General features: G+C 40.9%; 1 protein-coding gene and 1 long non-coding RNA gene across 3 annotated transcripts in view; both read right to left on the bottom strand.

Moving 5' to 3' along the window:
• The window catches only part of LOC117063385, a 32,138-nt gene extending 22,320 nt beyond the window's left edge, over nt 1-9,818 (bottom strand). The window contains exon 1 of the long non-coding RNA XR_004428893.1: nt 9,706-9,818. This is a non-coding gene — a long non-coding RNA (uncharacterized LOC117063385). The remainder of the gene's footprint in view (nt 1-9,705) is intronic.
• Nucleotides 9,819-11,052: 1,234 nt separating this feature from the next.
• OXGR1 (oxoglutarate receptor 1) lies at nt 11,053-20,809 on the bottom strand. Of its 2 annotated transcripts, none has more exons than XM_033177406.1 (2): nt 20,389-20,809; nt 11,053-13,161 (listed from the first exon to the last, which is right to left on the bottom strand). In XM_033177406.1, exon 2 carries the CDS (start codon nt 13,086-13,088, stop codon nt 12,075-12,077), a length of 1,014 nt encoding a protein of 337 aa, XP_033033297.1. In that variant the 5' UTR covers nt 13,089-13,161; nt 20,389-20,809; the 3' UTR covers nt 11,053-12,074. The 2 variants fall into 2 exon arrangements, with proteins under 2 accessions (XP_033033297.1, XP_033033298.1); XM_033177407.1 differs by lacking the exon at nt 20,389-20,809 and adding an exon at nt 18,526-18,816.
• Between the last annotated feature and the right edge of the window lie 232 nt (nt 20,810-21,041).

Here is a 21,041-nt window from a genome sequence, read left to right as displayed (position 1 = left end):
TCTTATAGGAAACAAAAAGCACAAACTGTACTATCAATTGAACTTTATCAAAATTAAAACCTTTTGCTCTTTAAAAGACACTTTTTAGACCAATGAAATATCAAGTCACAAACTGGGAGGAAATATTTGCAAAGTATATATCTAATGAAAGACATATCCATAATATATAAAGAATACTTATGATTCAATAATAAAAGACAGATAACCCATTTATAATTAGACAAACTTTACAAAAGAAGATATGCAAATTGCCAAAGTGCACATAAAAAAGATGCAGCATTTTTAGTCCTCAGGTAAATGCAAATTACCACAACCTGCTATCACCACACACCCACTGGAATGGCAACATTAAAAAAAAAATTACCGTACCACCTGCTGGCAAGTGAATGAAACAACTAGAATGCTTATTCATTGCTGTTGAGAACGGAATATTGCACAGCTACTTTGGAAAACAGTTTGGCAGCTTCTAATAAAACTAAACACACCTTTATCATATGAACCAGCAATTTTATCTCTAGGTATTTACCCTAGGGAAAATATATATTCACATACAGATTTGTACTCAAATATTTACAGAAGATTTGTGTATAACAGCCAAAAAGCAGAAACTACCTGTTTCCTTAATATGGTGAGATGTATAAATAAATTCAGTTATTTCTGCACAAATGGAATACTAATCATCAATAAAAAGGAAAGAACTACTGACACAGCAAAAAAAAATTGACAAATCTCTAAAGCTTTATGCTAAGTAGAAGTTCAAAAACAAGATGGCACAGTGTATCATTATAGGAAATTTTACAAAATGAAGAGAGCAGATCAGAGATCCTTAGGGGCTGGATGTGAGGGAAGAGAACTGACAGAAAAAGAGAACATAGAACTTTTTAGAGTGATAAAAAATGTTCTATATCATGATTGTGGTGCTGACTACATGGCTGTGTATATTTTTCAAAACACAATTAATGGTACATTTAAAGTTGATCAATTTTATTGTATGTAAATTATACCAAAGCAAAACTAACTTTTTAGCTAATTAATTTGTTGTCTTTCTTCCAACCAAAACAGAGCTCTTCAAGCTCTTCCTGTAATGGGCCAGATAGGCTTTGTGGTTCATATATTATCTGTTGCAGGTATACGAGTCTGTAGTTATAGCAGCAAAATAGATGATATGTAAGGAAATAAAACATCATTGATGGACAGTTAAATTTAAATTTTGTGTAATTTTCATGTGTCAAAAATATTCTTTTGATTATTTCCCAACCATTTAAAAACGAAAAAATCATTTAGTTCTGGGCCATATAAAAACAGAGAGTAAACTAGATTGGGTTAATGGGCCACAGTTTGCTGACCCCAAGATAGGGAATTCTGTACAACATTGAATAAAAATAACAATAGTGAACATCATCATTTTGTTTCTGATATGAAGGAAAGGCTGTTGATGATTTACAATTAAGTATTATATTTATTAGAGGTTCCTTGGTAGATAGGTAGGCCAAGGAGGTTCTCTTCTATTTCTGGTTTGCTAAGAGTTTGTATCAAATGTATATGTTGAATTTATTAATCTTTTCCTATTTGTTGAGAAGCTTATATTGTCTTCTTGTTTAGTTCATGAATAAGGTGAATTACATAAACTGATTTTAACATTTAACCAATCCTACATTCCTGAAATTAAAAACTCAGTTTACTTATGTTGTATTGTTTTCTGCTAAAAATGCATTATTGATTTAGTTTTGCTTTTTTTCTTTTTTAGGACTTTTTACATCAGTGCCTAAGAATGAATTTAACTTGTAAGTTTTTCTTCCTTCTACTGTTCTTTTCCTAGATTTTGTTAAAACTAGCTTATTATCCATGTTTCCATTCATAATATTTTATGGAAAACTGAAATTTGACTCTTTTTGAATGTTTGATAGAAGTCACTTGCATGTTCATACAGACTTAGTGTTTCTTAACTGGAATATCTGAAATTTCTAATACTATTTCTTTCATCCTTACAGTTCTGTTCCATTTTCTTAATTTATTCATAAGTTAGTAAGTTGTTTTAAATGTGTCTAAAATCTACAGACAAAAATCTACCAATGTGTCTATACTCTATATTTGTCTCTTTAAAAGAGCATACGTTATACTACTTTTGGTATAGTCTGAAAGTCTTTATTTTTTTAACTGAAATATTTAGTGTTTTTACATTTATTGTGATTACTGACATATTTGTATTTATTCTTCTATCTTATTTTATGGCTTCTGTTTGTCTCTTGTATTTCTGTTTCCCTCCTCTTTCTTGATTTCATTTGGGTTAATTGATACTTATTTATTCATTCATTTATGTATTTATTCATCTTTTAAAACTCTCAGGTAAACAGAATTAGGTTAATAATACTCCTTGGTTCATGACAGATTCTCATCACTGGTCTAAGCAAAGTCTTCCTTTGCCTAATTTATTGGTTTGCTTGTTTATTAAGACAATAAACACTTGTTATCTAATAACCCAATTAAATAATATTGACACTAACTTACCCATGTCCTCTGTGCCACTCCTCCTATGCTCTCTTTTTCTTGTTCCATATTTTCCTTCCATTGCCTTAGATTTTAAATTCTTTAAATTTATTTTTTGAGATATTTTTTCTTGATGTTCTCACACTGAAATTTAACACAGCCAAAGTTAGTCAATGTGTCTACTCGCTTCCCAAATGCAAAGATCTTGCTGTATTAATTACAGTATCACTTCTCCCAAAGTGCTAATAGTATTATAGCAGTTATTAAGAAATTGTTTTGGGCAGATACAGAGTTTAAGGGGTCCTTGGTAAGGTTTTTTTTTTCTTTTAAAGCAGCTCCAGAAATGTTTCTTGTCTAGCAGAAAAGTGGCTTGAAAGGCCAGGCCAGCAAGCTTTAATATGCAAATACCAGCCATTAGAAACTGGGTTCATCCAATATGACAATTATTGCCCTCTTCTCCTTGTCACCCTGTGTACTAAGCATCATGGCCGCCCCCAGATAACCTCACTTTGCAGGACATCATGGCTTCCTGCTTATTAAAAGGCAAGGGTAGCAGGGCCAGTTTTTTTGTGGGCTACGTGAATGACATACCTGGTCAAACCAATCCCCTGGGCCTATGCAAATCAGACATCACTTCCTCCAGCCTCCTAGCATAACTGTTTTCCACCGCTCTTGGGGTTTCCTGTGTCAGTCTGTAGCCCATTTCCCTGTGTCTCTGTACGGGGAGCATCTTTCATCTTTTTTGCCTATTAAACTCTCCACTCCTTAAAACCACCCCACGTGTGTTGGTGTCATTTTATCTAAACCACCACGAGGCAAAGGACCCCGGTATTCCTCCAGTCATCAGAGGCATATCATTTTAGTGCATTGACTGGGAAACCAAGGTACAGCGTGGCAAGTATGGGAGTGAGCTTAAAATCTGTTCTATCATTCTGAGGTGATCTTAGCCTCTATTTTAAAATCAAATCGAATCAATCAATGGGCATCCATCAGCTGGTTAAATAGGCTTATCATGCCTGCTGTTCTAAAGACACAGATGACAGACTTGTTGGTGAGAACATGGAGAACCCCCGAATACCCACAGGTCATCAGGAATGTTGGCCATGTTTTGAATTAGTTTCCTTCTGTGCGAAGACCTCACCATGGCTGAGAAAAGTTCTGAGGCAACTGAGAATTTCTGGCCAGGGCACACCCTGGCGTTACTCAAAGGCCTCTGGACCAAACTCAGCCTCCAACAGCACGTTTCGGGTGTTGGAAGAGAATCCCCAGCTATCCTGTCCAAAAACTCTCCTTTTTCCTATCTATAGTCTCTTACTCTGTGTGTGTGTCAAATGTGTGGGAATTTCGTAACCGGGAGAGTAGCTCAGGAATGCTGTTCCAATTTTCTGTTCCCCTCACCCACAATCTCTCTCTCTCTCTCCCCCCCCCCCCCTCCCCGCCCAACCCCCTACCCTTCCTCTGGTGAGCACATAGTATTTGTAAGTCAACATCGCTACCTACTGGAAATAGAAATTCTCTTCATGAGGCTATTTTTTTTTTTTTTTTTACGGTAACATGAGCTTCCTTGTGCACCACTGGAAATCAGGCTCTAAGACTCTTCCATGAATGGGAAAATTCTGCTCTCAACAGTTAGGAGTTAAATGTCTTCCATAGCCAAATTTGAGTCTCAGTATTGTCCCATCAGCAGGAAAATAGCCATTAGGTTCCTGCGTTCCTTTAAGGCACCTATTCTGTCTCCGATTAAGACAGTACTTAACTAGTAAGGGGATTTTAAGTCCAGAAGTTAACTGGAACCATTTTTCTAAGGGTAAATGCTTTAGCATGGGCCATAACAGCAGGATATGGAGTTCACGCTAGTATGCCTTGCCATTAAAGGGGACTTGTCCAATTATACAGTTTTTCCTGAGATCCATTTTATTTTTAGGGAGGCACACAGATCACACAAGTCTAGGAGGTCGAAGGGAAATAATAGACAGAGGACTAGGACTACCTGAGTAAGCGTGACTAGGTCTCAAAAGTCTAGTTCCTCTGGTGCCATGGCTTAGAGGATCACACCTACAGTCGTGGGCAGCACATTTAACAGGGTGCCAGGACCCAGGAATAATTGGAGGGACGCCCCCACTGTTTTCTTCTCCAACCTGGGTAACATACAGAAAGCAAGGAGACTGAAAGGACACTTTTATTCTCACTTCTCTTTCTAGATGGGTAACAGATTGTCTTCAGCATGCCCTCTCCTGGAGTGTATTTTAAAGCAAAGCACTGGGACTCCTTCAACTCTGAGACTTTGAAGAAAAACCCCTTCATATTTTATTGCACAAGGACATGTCCTTCTTACCATCTTGAGGACAGACAAACGTGGCCTGTTGGGGGAAGCCTTGGTTTTAATATTATCCAACAGTTGGATCTTTTCGGCAGGCAGAAGGGCAAATGGATTGAGGTCCCCTATGTGCAGACTGTCTTTGCCCTGTGAGACAACCCAGACCTTTATAAGCTCAGTACAATCAACCCAGTTCTTTTAGCAGCCATGGCAGGCAAGCCGACAGGGAATAGTTCCCCTGAGCTGAAGGAGGTTCCAGAGGAGCAATCTAAGACAGATATTGAATGTCACAATCCTTCCAGTCCCCCTCCAATTGTACCATCAGCCACTCCAGCTCCGTTATCTCCAGTATAGGCTGCTCTCTCCACTTCACTCTTAGCTCTGCAGGAAAGACCCGATGGGACATAGTATGGGAGCACTTTTAACTGCATAACTAACTCCTCTCAGGAGAACACTCTTCCCCCAGTGCCAAAGAACACTCTCCTCACACCTTCAGGCTGGGAAAAGTTGACTGAGTAGTGCCTCCCTCTGCTTAAAAAGCAGTGAGAAAGGGCCGTAGTTGGGAGATCTCAGATATTGTAACATCACACTTGTAACTGGTGATAGTTCAAAGATGTCGGGGAGGAGAGTGCAACAAGGGTGATCTAAAAGGATCAGAAGGCCTAGTGGGGAGCTTTCAGAATCTAATCTTTCCTTCTGGTTGGAAGTCCCGACGGGAGTAGCATGCTCTAAGTAACCACCTTGACTATAATGTAAAGAATAACACATGGACCTTTCCAAACATACCCCCTCATGGAATTCCAGACCCATGTATTATGTTTGCTAATAGTAGCTGCTTACAGATCTGTGGGCAAACTGGAAACATCTGGACTGATAGCCCTTGCCACAAGGGTCATCTGAGATATTGGCCAGGGCATATTATGTCTCTAATTTTTCAAAACTCCATTTGTCAGGTGGACAAATTTCTTAATAACTCCTATAATATTTCCCCCTGAGAAGATGTCATCCTAACTACTGTTAGGGGGCTTTGGGCCACAACTCTTTCTGGCTGCTTCCTGCTGCAAAGGAGCGTTGAGTGGGAAGGGAAGAGCAGCCAGGGCTCCTCCTGGGGTCCATCTAAGGGTCCTTGGCAGAATGTCATGTCCATAGGTGGTTCTGTTTGTGGCACTTCTTCTCACTTGGCATGTCAAATTCCAAATGGCATTGTAAATGACTATCCTAAATATGGATGTCCTGATCCCAAGGATGCCCCTATTACATGTAAAGAAGGGAAACTTCTAAGATACGAGAAAAATCTGCTGGTGTCTCTCACAAGGCACAACTTAGGATCGTCCCTACAAGGAATGGGGCTATATATATATATATATATACACACACATACACATATACATATATAGTGTGTGTGTGTACGTGTGCGTGTGTGTGTGTGTGTGGCTCCTGGACACCTAATCCTACCAGGGATTGGAAGGGAACCTGTACTATAGTAGCACCAGTTTCCCACTTACTATTTTTAAATTCTACTGAGATGGCAGCATCATTTGGGGATATCCCTAACTTAGACTGTTTTCTAGAAACTACACTATCTCAAATATGCTGGACAAAGAGCACTATCATTTCTATACCCTAATATGTAGATTTAACTGAAAGGGCAGACTGGGGAGGGCATGCATATGACAATCCCATCTTAGAAAAGCCATGGATGGAAAATTCCATAGCCAGAGGTCTATTCCAGTTTACAGGTATCCCTTTACTTGAAAGATCAGTACTTAATATCTCTATTATGATGCAATGAGGATGGAAGGCAACTGTAGGTGCCACAGAGGCACAACAACAATCTATAGACTCCTTAGCCTCAGTAGTAGCACGAAATAGATGGGCCTAAGATGTCCTTACAGCTGAAGTAGGAGGTACCTGTGCACTTTTAAATTAAATGTACTGCTTCTGGATTAACACCTCTAGTAAAGTAAAGGAAAATCTACAGGTACTCAAAGATCAAATCAAAATTATTGACAGGCTAAGAGAAAATGCATCAAATCAAAATTATTGACAGGCTAAGAGAAAATGCATCAAATCAAAATTATTGACAGGCTAAGAGAAAATGCAGCCTTCGGCCCTGAGTGGCTACAAACCCTGTTTAATGAATTCCAGTCTTTTTTATGGAATTGGTTAGCTCTTTTATTAAACCCCCTCTTGCTTATATGCCTTGCATTAATATTCGGACCTTGTATACTCAATACTATAACTCGAATTGTTTCCTCTTGTCTAGAAGCAATCAAACGCCAAATGGTGCCGCAAACAGAACCACCTATGGACGTGACATTCTGCCAAGGACCCTTAGATGGACCCCAGGAGGAGTCCTAGCTGCTCTTCCCTTCCCACTCAACGCTCCTTTGCAGCAGGAAGTAGCCAGAAAGAGTTGTGGCCCAAAGCTCCCTAACAGTAGTGAGGATGACATCTTCTCAGGGGGAAATATTATAGGAGTTATTAAGAAATTATTTTAGGCAGATAGAGTGGATAAGGGGTCCTTGGAAAGGTTTTATTTCTTTTAAAGCGGCTCCAAAAACATTTCTTGTCTAGCAGAAAGGGTCAGTCAGCAAGCTTTGATATGCAAATGCTGGCCATGAGAAACTGGGTTCATCCAATATGGTGATTCCCTCCCTCTTCTCCTTGTCACCCCATCTGCCGAGAGTCATAGCCACTCCCAGACAACCCTGCATGTGCAGGACATCATGGTGCCCTGCATTTGCATATTAAAAGGCTAGGGTGGGAGGGCCAGTTTTTTTGCAGGCTATGTGAATGATATACCTGGTCAAACCAATCCCCTGTGCCCTGTGCAAATCAGACATGGCCTCCTCCAGCCTCCTAATATAGTTGACTGTTTGCTGCGGCACTCAGGGTTTCCACTCTTGGCTTAGAGTCCCCCCCTTCTATCTCTGTACCAGAGAGCTTCTTTCTTCTTTCTTGCCTATTAAACTCTGCTCCTTAAAACCACTCCACTTGTGTCTGTGTCATTTTATCTAAATCAGCATGAGGCAAAGGACCCTGGTGTTTCTTCAGTCATCAGAGCCGTATCAATAGTTCTCAGTGTTTAGGTTTTGCCTTGTTTCTTAAAGCCACAAACTAGACATTATAATTATTGTTTTACACAGTCAATTTTGTTTAACTTTACCTAGATCCTTACGTTAGGAGTAGAAGGTATCTGCGTTACCTGGCAGCAAATCCGTACGTGTGTACAACAACCACAATTCTTGACTCCTCAGAAGAAAGAATTCAACTGAGGGGCATAAGGCAGAAAAGAAAACTGAGGCAAGCATCAGAGCAGGAGTTATTAAATAGCTTATTTAAAGGAGTTTATTAAAAGGCTTTAGAGCAGGAAAGAAAGGAAAGTACACTTGGAGGAGACTCAGGAGGGAAACTTGAAGGGCAAATGCAATGCTTAACCTTGATCTTAAGACTTCATGTTCTGGCCCATCTGTGGCTTCTTGTGCCCCTTTTCCATGATGCTTCCCTTAGGATGGGCTGCCTGCATGCACAGTGCCCTCTTCATGCTTGGTGAGCATGCACACTGTGCTGAGGAAGTGTTTTTCTCTGGGAAGTTGCCTCTCCCTGGTGCCTGTGTTCAATTAACACTTTAGTGTGACAGCTGTTTGGGAAATCAGAAGACTGTCTCTCCCTGGTGCTAGCTGCCAAGTTATCATTTTTAGAGAGGCAATATGATAACTGCTGAACCAAAAACTGATGATCACGTGACATTCCTGGTGGGTGACTGGGGGGAGCCCTGTTCTGGCCCACTTACGACTGTCTGACTACCTGTAACAATTACAACCATCTCTGCACTCATTATTTCTTCTTGTCTCTAAGACTATCCATTTGACACGATTTTCCTTCTTCCTGAAGTGCGTTCCCTAGAATTTTCTTTTGTGGAGGCCTTTCAGTGGTGAACATTTTATCTCTTCTTTACCTCTAAAGGTCATCATTTCCCCTTTATTTTCAAAAGCTACTTTTTCTAGATATGGAATTCTAGGTAAACAAGTATTTTCTTTCGACACACTAAAGGTATTATTTCACTTTTTTTAATCCATGTCCCTGCAAAGGACACTTTTTTATGACTTGTATTTTTGTGATTATGACTTATATTTTGCAATATTGCTACCATGAGGGCAGAAATGAAGGAGGGAGGGGTGAGAAGGAAGAAGAAAGGAGTGAAAGAAAAAAGGGAAGGGAAGGGAAGGGAAGCGAAGGGAAGGGAAAGGAAGGGAAGGGAAGGGAAAGGAAAGTGGAGAAAGAAATAACAACAAATAATCTGTATCTAATCTAACCTCTAGCTTTACCTTCCAAATTACTGCAAATATGCAGGTTGGAGGAACGTGATAAATAACAAAATGGAATTAAAACAGCCAGACCTGCAATGTGAAAAATTCCACAGGACAAATGACTTCACTTGATTTCTTCAGCAAATAAATGGCAATTAATAAAGAAAAGGTGAGCTCTTATAGATTAAAATAAATTTAAGAGTCTTATCAACCAAATGCAATGCATGGAGCTTCCTCTGATCCTGATTTGAAAAAAAAAACTGTATAAATATACTTTGGGGGAAAACAGGGGTAATGAAACATGGATTAGTATTAGATACTATTGAGGAATCAGTTATTATTTTGTTTTGGTTTTGTATGTTTTGAAAGAAATCTGTGTTGAAGCATTGATAGGTGAAATTGTACCTTGTCTAGAATTTGCTTTTAAATATTCTAGCAAAAAAGATGTGAGATGAGAGAGATAAAACCTGAAGGGTGGGATGTTGGCTATTGATGAAATTAAGATACGGGTCATTTGGTTCCTTTTTAAATTTTGTGACTATTTGAACATGTCCACAATAAAGAGTTACAAATAACGCAAGGGATTACTGTGTCTCAGAAGTTTGGAATCGGTTTTTCTGGCTTCCCCATACGCAGGTGCAGTGAGCCTGACTTGCACTTTCAGTTCTCACACAGCAAGCAGACCTGAGTAGCTCTGCCCTGGTGGATGCAGTCAGAGCTCTGCTTTTTCGTTCTCATTCTGTCTTTCTCTGCCTGGGCCTGGTTGTATGCAGCAAGGTCACACAGGTCCCATTGTAGCCTGGGAAATATCATCAATCCCTTTTTTTGGCCTCAGTTCAAAACTGCCTCCTTCAGCACAAATAACCCAGAACTCTTAACTTTGTAAAATAAAACTGACCCTTTGAATTAAATGTAGCTTGGATCTCTGTGATTCTGTTCTATCGGCAGTACCCTAGAGGGCAGACCAACCCACAGCTGTGGGAAGAAGATTAGGTAACAGAACGACAGAAAAACTTAATCAAGGGGAAGGCATTTTTCGGATAATGGAAAATTATGCACGCTCCCAAGCTAAGGTCAATTATCCAGGGTAATAAAAATGTTAAAAATGTGAGAAAGTGAGATTAAGTGTTGGAGCAAGGTCCCTAAAAGAGCAAAATAAAGACCAAAGATACAGTGAAAGAATTTCTGCCAGAAGGATGATTTGTTTTTCTATACGTTGGTAGGAAGAAGGTAAAAAATAAAAGAAACTACAGAGATGAGTTGAGAAAGACATGAATGAGGTTGAAGTGGCTTTTCTCTGGTGGGTGAACTCTTTGGAATAAGAAGGAATAAAGATGGGGAGAGAAAGGAAAGGAGTTTGTGCCCAAGGCTAGAATAATGACCCCAGTGGAATACAGGCAAGTCTGTCGGCACTTTAGCGATAGTCCAGGGGCTGGACTAGGCATCAGGAAAAAGAAAAAAAGCTAGCAGTTCCAGGTGGACCTCTGAATATTTCTTGATGCTAATACAGCCAGTGCAGATGAGAAAGTTGGGGTCCTCTAGTGAAATAGCTTATTCCACATGTTATAGAAAGGCTCAGAAGAAGATGGCTCAGAAGGCAGGGGTTGCAGAAAGCACCAGAAAGTTCAGAAAAGTTCATGTTCAGATTCATCGGCTTCCTCTTCTTTCCCTCAACTTTCTCTGAAGAGATTCCTGATGAACATCCTCACTGGAGTCTAAGTCAGATGTCATGTCCTAGAAGAATTGGAACATCAGGAAGAATTTCTATGGTACACTTTCCTCTGTGTAAGTCAACTATTTCAGCCTTATTCTATGATATTATTGATTCTTATTTTTGTTCCTAACCATAGAGAAAATAAGTTTCATGTAAATATAATAGTGATAAAACTGCATTTTCACAGAAAAATACGACCAAACAGCCTATTACACAATTATAAATAAGTTTATTAATTGTACCAACATGTTTATGAGTGTTTTAAATATCCAGACCAGGTATTTTCTCAAATATTTGTACTTACTGATAATTAAGCACACATACAATTCAAAAATATATTTAGCTATTACAAAGACATATGTTCATTGTAGTCATAAAAGAACAAGGTATCTAAAGAGAATTAGTGTTTCCTGGAATTTTTTCCCACAAAAATCAAAACAGTGTTAGATATGATTGAACACCCAATACATACACGATATTTGAAAGTGACTTCTGTTCTCAAAAGTTTTCCTTCCTTCCCCAGGACATGTTAATAATGATGAATACGATTTGATAATTTTTATAAATTCAATAAAAACTTTTTAACAACAATAAAAGCATAATACTCCAAATATCTTGCAGGTACTAATTTCAGCTATTTGCATGGATGTCCTAGAATTATTTCAAGGGTATCTTACTGGCTTGCAAGTAATATACAGAACTGGCTAAACCCAGTTTTGTAATCTCAAAGTTAAGCTTGAAGGAAACAAATTGCAGAGTTATAAGATGTAAAAAATAAATATTAAGAAAGATACAAGTAGTGATTTGAATTATCTAATGGTTCAATACAAACAGGTCTGGAGTGCAGAGGAGCATGAAATGATGAGTGAAAAGATTGGTTTTCTCCTATCTTGGCACTAATTTACTGAGCAATCTAGGGCAAGGGTACGAAATTGGTTTCCATGTATATATAATAAGTTGGTGGGAACAGATGTTCTCTAAGATGCCTCTGAGTTCCAATAGCTTGTAATACTATGTCTGAACACTTTGCTGAAATGCATGCATCCAATTCTTTATCTCCCCAGTGGAGGAGCTCAATAAAGGGATTGCAAAGAACTAGAAGCTCTGCTCTGGCTTTGGCACGTGATTACTTGAATACACAGTATTTACCAGGAGTTTCATTGAGGGAGACATCCTGAACGTCTTTGGAGTGCTAGGTAAAGTATCAGCAAGTATTTATTTTTGGTTAAGTAAATGAAGTATTTCAAGGGTTGTTTGAGTAACTGATTTTCTTTGCTTGCTCAAGGTTCCCGCTTACTTTACATCTCACTATTGAGCACACAGCATGCTGAAAGTTGTCGCTAACCACCACATATAGTAACAGGTTACCAAAGGTGTTCAGAGCAGCTAACGGTCTAGAAACGATGTAAGCTTCGTGGATCTGATTCTCAATGGAACAGCTGATCGAAAGCAGGCGAGATTCGATCCGAATGACCCTCAAGATATGGAAGGGTAAAAAACATACGTAAAATACGAGGAGTAGCAGAATGGTTAGCCTTCGAGCTTTCTGCTTAAGGCAGCTGTGAGTTTGCAGTCCATGGGTCAGAGTGTGAATAATCGTGGTATAGCAAAGTGTCACTATCACCAACGGGAGGCAGAAAGTGGTTGCAGTCAAAATTAGGTTGTACCACTTAATAGCAGTGAGTTCATCCGAACTGGTGAGGTCGAGACAGGCTGATCTGTTGGTCCTGGTGGTTGATGTGATCAAGAAGGTCATAGGAATGACAGCTACCAGTGAAATGATCCACACCACAGCACAGGCTACAACTGCACATCGAGTTTTGTGAATGGAAAAGCAGCTCATTGGGTGAATGATCACACAGTAGCGGAAGATGCTGAAACAGGTGAGGAAGAGGATGCTGCTATACAGGTTGAAATGGAAGCTGAAGCGGATAAACTTACACATGAAATCTCCAAAGATCCAGTTTTCGCCACTGGCATAGTAGTGAATCAGGAAGGGGAGGCTGGTCAGATACAGCAGATCTGTGCAGGCCAGGTTCAGCATAATGATGGTGCTGCTCTTCCAAGGTCGCATTTTGAAAATGTAAGTGGATATCGCTACTGCGTTCCCGGGAAATCCCACGAGGAAGATAATGCCGTAAATAACAGGGAGGTAGTGCATCTTGAGGGGGATGTTTTCATCAGTGCAATTTCCAAAAGCAGCTGCATAATCGGGGAAATCAGAAGCATTTGCTAAATAGTCTAGTGGCTCATTCATGGTTGCCTCCTTTCATCTTGCAAGAAAACAAGAGAGTTCAGTCTGGCAATACGAATCAAATGGAAGTAACTCGCTGATAAAGGAAAACAGAAAACATTAATGGTAGGGTAATAAAAACAAGGATCTACTTTTAAATGAAAATTGTTCTAACATCCTAAATTTGCCACTTCTCTCTCTTTAATCTCAAAAGAGACCCTGTGGAGAAGAAATTGAATTTCCAAGAAAATGACTGTGAGGCGAGTTACTAAGTGAATCTAATAAAAAAAAAAAAGTTAAATTATCATGAGAATTAAAATGAAGGACTGGGAGAAAAAAGCCACATGTAGCTTTGGAAAACAATTTGGCAAGGTCACCATTTGGGGAAGCTATAGGGTATCACCATTAGAGACTTAACAACAGGACCTACTACTAACCAAGAGTGGTGCATGCCACCATCACTTCACTTCTACATGTCACAAAATACTGAAAAGTGTTTCTTATTACCTCTATTTTACAGGAGACTAAGACTGAGAAATGTTTTGCAGCTCATCTCCGGTAACACATCTAGGGGCTTAGCTGGGATCCACACTTGTGTTTGTCTGACTCAAAAGCCATTCCCTTTCTCTATTACCTCTCTGTGCTGCCTCTCAATTTGTATTTTGTTGATTTTCATCAGGATTGCCATAAATAATGGAGGGAACAAGTGTGAAGACAGGAAAACGCTGAATACCGTAAATTTTAAAAATATAGATTGCACACATTGCAGCATTGTATTTGTGGTAGATTTAATTGCACATTTCCACTCTTCCAATTCCCTTTAATAGCTAACATAATTTGTTTGTGCAGGGGAGTGTGTGTTGGGGTGGATGGGGTGGGATCAGTGGTATAATGCAACCATTAAGAGCCTGAGTCCTGAAGCCAGATGGCCAGATTTTGATGCTCAGATTAGCCATTTAGTAGCATGTTCCTAAGCGAGTTGATTAAGCTCTCTGGGGCTGGAAGGAGTTCAATTTTAACTTCCTTCTTCTTGCTTATCAGTGTTTTTAAAAATTTTGATGGTGAATTTTTGCAATGAGGAAAGTACGTACATCTAGAAGAGTTACAATTAGCTTATTATTTGGATGTAAATAGCTGTTGGTGAAATGCATCCAAGTCCACATTTCTGGAGCACCCACTCTGTATTGGGTCCTCTGTCAAGTCCTAGAGATACAAGCTGAATAACATACACAGATACATAAGCCGCTGTCACAGTCTACTGGGGAAGTGGACATGGCAAATTATTTTAAGAAAATATAAACCCACCTCATGAAGCTGTCAATAGTATGTTAAAAATAGGAAGAAAAACACTTGGCACACTACTGGGCACGTAAGAAAAGCTTAAAAAATATTAGGTGATTGTTAGTTGTTAAGTCATTTGATGTATGAGTGGTCCAAGACTACTGAGATCACAAGGGAAGGAGGAAACATCAGAGTCTGCCACCATTACTACTATTATCTGATACTAAATCTATACTATCCAGCATTTCTTGAGAGGAGTACAGAGATATATTTCAAACTAACCCAACTTGACAAATCGTAAATTAGCAGAATCAGTCCTTCTTGACTGCCCTGAGTATATTCTTCCAGATCTCACTTAGTCCAGGAGGTCTGGGGGAGTTGTAAGGAACTCAGCATGGTTATGGGATATTGGGAGATGAAGTTGGGAAGGAAAAATGGGGGTTAATAAAAAAATAATAGTGCCTTCTGTGTACAAGGCACTACTGGAAGTGTCTTACATATTTGCATCTATTTAATCCTCACAACAAATGGTGAGGTAGTGCTGTGATCCTCCCCATTGAACAGAAGAGGAAACTGAGGCACAGAGGAGGCAGTGATGTGCTCAAGGTCAAACTGCTAGTTAGGGGTGAGCCAGGATACGACTGGGGCAATCTTTTTGCAGGGCTGGGCTGCATCTCACAATGAGTGGGCAAGAGGGAAATCTGAAGTGCCTGTAATCACAAAGACCAGTTAGCACATTATCTCTCAGTGCTGCCTCTTAATGTGTGTTTTGTTGATTTTCATCAGGATTACTCTAAATAACAGAGGGAACAACAAGTGTGAAGACAGGAAAAGGCTGAATATCTCGGAAAGCTCAATAAATCAAACACTGTAGAGTTGTCCCTTTGTATCTGAAGTGAATTGGTTCCCAGACCCCCAAGGATACCAAAATCTGCAGATGCTCATGTCACTGATATAAAAATAGAATGGTATGGTATTCACTCGTAATCTATGCCCATCCTCCTGTAAATCATCTCTAGATTACTTATAATACCTAATGCAACATAGATGTTATATAAATAGTTGTTATACTGTATTGTTTAGGGAATAATGACAAGAACAAAAAGTCTGTACATGTTTATTACAGACATATTTTTAAAGTATTTTTAATTCATGGATGGTTGAATCCACAAGTGTAGAACCCACATATATGGAGGGCCAACTGTAATTGTGTGAACCAGGGCTAAATTGTCAATAATAATAGTGCCTACTTTTCCTTGGATTGAGAGAGGATTAGATGATTTTTTGATGATTTTAACTTTCATTTTAGATTCAAGGGGTACATGTGCAGACTTCTTAGTTGCATCTATTAAATGATGCTGAGGTTTGGGGGCTGGACTAATCCTGTCACCCAGATACTAAACGAAGTGTTTAAAAGGGTGCCTGAATCATGTTAAGTGCTACATCAGAATCTGCCACCATTATAACTATTACCTGATACTAAATCGACTCTATCCAGCATTTCCTGAGAGGAGTGCAGAGGTATATTTCAAACTAGCCCAACTTAACAAATCCTAAATTAGCAGAATCATTCCCTGTTGATTGCCCTTGAGTATACTCTTCCAGATCTCACTTAGTCCAGGTGCAGATCAGAATGCATTTACAGGTTTGCTACTTTTATTCTGTATGAACTGGGGAAAAAATAGCCCAGGCACATGGAACTTGCCTCTGGCCAGCTGTTAGGATCCTCGATGGGAGAGGCTGGTGCTCCCTGGGACCATGTATTACCCATCAAAAGTGAATGCTTCTCTCCTTGCCAAGTTATTTGACTCTAGTTAAAAGTGTTATTCATGGAACTATCATCTACACAGCACTGGAGGTCATAGGAATCAGGGACTGCTGACCAGTGAGAGCACTCTGAAGCCAGGCAACCACAGTGGATGGCTTCTCCCTTGGCAGAACGTCTTAAATGGATTCATGCATAAGGAGCAGGAAGTCACTTAAACTTGAAAGAAAATGGTCACAGCCAAGGAGTCCCAGAAGCAGCATGACTCAAGGACAGTTCTTAGATTACGTCAAGAGGCCACTAAGTATCTAATGCTGTTTCTGGAGCAAAGAAGTAAAGATAGTTTTAGTAACGCCCAAAATAATTCTCCGGAGTTATTTCATTCTAATTGGGATTTGCCTCAACAGAGAAGTGAGAGGAAGAGAAGGGGAGGGAATTCAAGTCCAAGCTGCTTATTTGTCAGCTCCTTGAAAGCAAAACACAAGTAACCTCGTACCCCAGGGGATGGCACATGGAAGGTGTGCAGTAAATATTCGTATTTGCTGAATGCATTAAAGAACAATCAGTAACATCAGCAAAACTTATGTGGTACTGAAGGGCTAGTGAAGTGGCAACTATCATTCTTTTAAAAAGCTTGGTTCTTAGGCCAGGCACAGTGTCTCAAGCCTGTAACCTCAGCACTTTGGGAGGCTCAGGCAGGCAGATCGCCCAAGGTCAGGAATTCGAGACGTGCCTGGCCAGCATGGCAAAACCCCGTCTCTATTAAAAATACAAAATAAGTAGCTGGATGTGGTGGCCCGCGCCTATAGTCCCAGCTACTTGGGAGGCTGAGGCATGAGAGTCGCTTGAACCTGAGAGGCGTAGGTTGCAGTAAGCTGAGATTGCACCACTGTACTACAGCCTGAGTCGCAGAGCAAGACTCTGTCTTTAAAAAAAAGAAAAAAAAAAAAGCTTGGGTCTTTGATGACTTTTAAAATAAGAAGCAAAATTACAATTCCTGTCATTGCCAAATAAACCCTTAGCCATGTTATGGAGACCATTTTGAACAATAATTCTATCAAGAAAAGATGGGTTATAGGTAGAAACAACTGCCTTATTGTTCTGAAAAATAATAGTTCAATTTAGGATTGAATGAAGACTGACTAGCCAACTGTAAGGGTGGAGGGGTTGACTAGGAAGCTTAATCTCTGTTCCTTAAAACCTCATAAAAGTATAGTCTGAGTTTACAAAATATGTGTGATGTCAAGAACAGCACACAAAAAACCAGTCTGGGCTGTGAGCAGGTGGGATGAAGCTGTTTCTTTCCTCCCTAGCCTCAGGGTCCAGTACAATTCACTGCCACAACTCAAAACTCCAGATGGTCACAAACAAATCATTTCAACTCAAAGGACATTAAAGACAAATGTGGCACAATCCTGGGTATAATCCCTTCTCTTGCTACAACAGTAGTTCTCAAACGTGAGGAGGTTACAAATCACTTGAAACCAATGGGTTCTTTGCAAGCAAGAAATAATGATATATTCAGCTTCAGCATAACCAAAAATATAAGTGTGAACTAAGCTGGGTTCAACAGGAATAAAAGCCAGCATCAAAGGTTGGAATAAACTTGTGAAGAAAAAGCTTATAATTTTAGTACAACCACTATGGAGAACAGTTTGGAGATTCCTCAGCAAACTAAAAACTGAACTACCATATGATCCAGCATTTCCACTGCTGGGTATATACCCAAAAGAAAGGAAATCAGTATATCAAAGAGGTATCTGCACTCCCATGTTTGTTGCAGCCCTGTTCACAATAGCCAAGATTTGAAAGTAACCTAAATGTCCATCCACAGATGAATGGATAAAGAAAATGTAGTATTTATACACAGTAGAGTACTTTTCAGCCATAAAAAAGAATGAGATCCTGCCATTTGCAACATCATGGATAGAACTGGAGGTAATTATGGGAAGTGAAAAAAGCCAGGCATGGAAAGACAAACATTGCATGTTCTCACTCATTCGTGGGATCTAAAAATCAAAACAACTGAACTCATGGGCATAGCGAGTAGACGGATGGTTACCAGAAGCTGGGAGGAGTAGTGAGGGACTGCTGGAGGGGATGGCTAATGTGTACAAAAAAAAAAAAAAGGTAGAAAGAATGAACAATACCTACTATTTTATAGCCCAGTGGGGTGACCATAGTCAATAATAACTTAATTGCACATTTTTAAATAACTTAAAGAGTGTAAGTGGATTGTTTGTATTAATAACACAAAGGATGCATGCTCGAGTGGATGGATACACAATTCTCTATGATGTGCTTATTTCACATTGCATACCTGTATCAAAACATCTCATGTACCCCATAATTATATATACCTGCTATGTAGCCACAAAAAATTAAGAAATAAAAAATTGTTAAGAAAAAGCTTACAATTATAGCCTTTTTTTTCTCTGAAATTGGAAAGTTGCTGTGATTGAGGCTAGCTGCAGGATGTTAATGTTTGGGTAACACACCGTTTGTGGACTGCTGTCCTGATGCCAGCACACCTAGGAACCTCACAGATTGGGACTCCAAGATTCTGCGGGTAAAGAAGGCAGGATCAGAAATGCTATCTAGGTAAGTGGCAGCAGATACTACTTCACCTCCACCGAGTACTCCTGCCCATTTGGTGGGAACAAGGAAAGTGGGATTAATGATGTAAGGTGATTTTCCTAAGGTGCCTGTTGGTTTTGCGGATCAGTTTTGTTGGGTAAGTTAAGCTCCTTTTCCAACAATGCCTGTATCTCTCTCAGCTCTCCTCCCTTTCCCCCAGACTCCCTGGGTTTTTCTGGTTCTGCTCCCATGCTAAGGTAACAGTTTGTTCTTTCCTCCTTTTCCCAAGATGCCAATGGACTAGGGAGGTGCACAGTTGGAACACTTCATCTGTCACCTTCTCTCCAGAATCCTTGGAAGCTCCGAAGCTGAGATCACTTTGGATTGTCAAAAAGAAACTTAAGTAGACCTTCCATTCACAAAGATTCACTTCGATTTCACAGTCTACATGTTTGAAACCTAGTTGTACTTCATACTGGTGGGAAACAGACCAATTCTTAACACAGGTGAATTTGTGACTGGGTGAGTGCTGTCCTCCCCGGTCTCTGCAGGAATCCTCCCCAACGCTTCTGGGAGCCTCAAGGCTCTTCCCTCAATCCCCGCTTTATTGTTTTTTGTTCACTTGTGTTGTTGTTGTTTTGGAGACAAAGTCTTGCTCTGTTGCCCAGACTGGAGTGCAGTGGCTGTGATCTTGGCTCACTTCAACCTCCACCTCCTGGGTTCAAGGGATCCTCCTGCCTCAGTCTCCAAGTAGTTGGGATTACAGGCTCGTGCCACCACGTCTGGCTAATTTTTTTGTATTTATGTAGAGACAGAGTTTCACCATGTTGGCCAGGCTGGTCTCAAACTACTGACCTCGGGTGATCCACCTGCCCCAGCCTCCCAAAGTGCTGGGATTACAGACGTGAGCCACCGCACCCAGCCAATCCTCAATTCTTTAAATAAGAATCTGCAACTCAGTTTCCCTGAAGACTATTAAGAAGTCATATTGATGCAGCCCAAAAATATGGTTTTGCCTATTTAATCTTAGGGAGAAGCAAATACAATATCTGAAAGCTCACTTCAGAAAAATGCATGCATGGACACGTAAATATTATACACACAATTTAGAGGTTTAGAGACCATTACAAGCTAGTTCACGAATCCATAGCAACGAAACAAAAAAGACAGAGAAGAAAGGCATTTCAGGGGAAACATTTTCCTTGCTTGTTGGGGGTGGGGATGGGGCAGTGTCTTTGGTCGTTTCCAACACCATACAGTCCACCACAATGCAGGGTCGAGCTTTGAGAACATTCAGCGGGGCGGTGATCAGTGGGGTGAGGGATTAACTCTGTTTGTCTCCTAAGCACTCTCCCTGCCCACCTCCCAGACCCCTCGCTTGGGTGTGAAAAAAAGTATGAGATGAAATCAGCAATCCTTAACTCCCCCAGTTCTCTCCAAGTCAAATGTCTTCTCGCCCTGGGCTTTTTGTTCTGCATAATGAACCTCTGTCTCCCGCCACAGGATCTGGGGTGCTCCTGCCGCCTCCAAAGAAGAAGGGGGCGCTGCTCCGTCGGCCCCTGCCTGCTGCTGGGACTTGCGGGGGTGCTCCTTCCCATGCTCCTTGGGCACCTTGCATCTCCGCTCCCGGGCCAGCGCAGGGTCCCCCACACCCACTCCCTCCGACCCGTCAGCCCCGCTCCCCGATCGCGCGCGACTCACCTGGCAGCCAGGGCGAGGCAGACGTGCGCCCCGCGTGCCTGTGCAGCCTGGCTGGGGCCGGACCGCAGACCTGTCCAGGTGAGGCTGTGCACCGCCCCGCCCCTCCCACCCCTCCGAGGCCCAGCGAGCAAGTGAGTGTTCCCGGGTCCTCACCCGGGGCAGCCTGGCCGGCAGCATCCCGCCTCGCCCACTTCCCAGTGGACACAGGGACAGCGGCTTCCACTCCCGGGACCTCTGGACATCCTCTGTCTCGGTTTGGCGGGAAACTGACCCCGGAGAAAGTGTTTGCAGAGGTTCCAAAAAACCAGCCAGGCGGGAGGGTTGTTGCCCCAGGAGGGTTGTGGCCGCCTTGTCTGGGTCCAGAAATATTACCACTCTCCTACAGCCCAGTGCCTCTTTTTTTTTTTTTTTTTTCTTTTGAGACGGAGTCTCGCTCTGTCGCCCAGGCGTCCAGTGGCTCTTATTTAGCGTGGGATGCAGGCGACTTACTGAAGCGTTGTCATTTTCCTGTATCCAATTACAACCCTGCCCTCCAGCGCTTAGCAAAGTGGTTTAAAAATAGTTTCTATCTTAAAAACTATCTTAAAAATAGTTTCTATCCCTGCGAAGAGCGTCGGTATCTCCAGATCTAGGGCGTAGGTAGCCTTCTTGCT

This window comes from Trachypithecus francoisi, unplaced genomic scaffold, assembly GCF_009764315.1.
Source record: "Trachypithecus francoisi isolate TF-2019V2 unplaced genomic scaffold, Tfra_2.0 Lachesis_group18, whole genome shotgun sequence".
Taxonomy (NCBI): domain Eukaryota; kingdom Metazoa; phylum Chordata; class Mammalia; order Primates; family Cercopithecidae; genus Trachypithecus; species Trachypithecus francoisi.
This window is presented reverse-complemented; position numbering and strand designations above follow the sequence as displayed.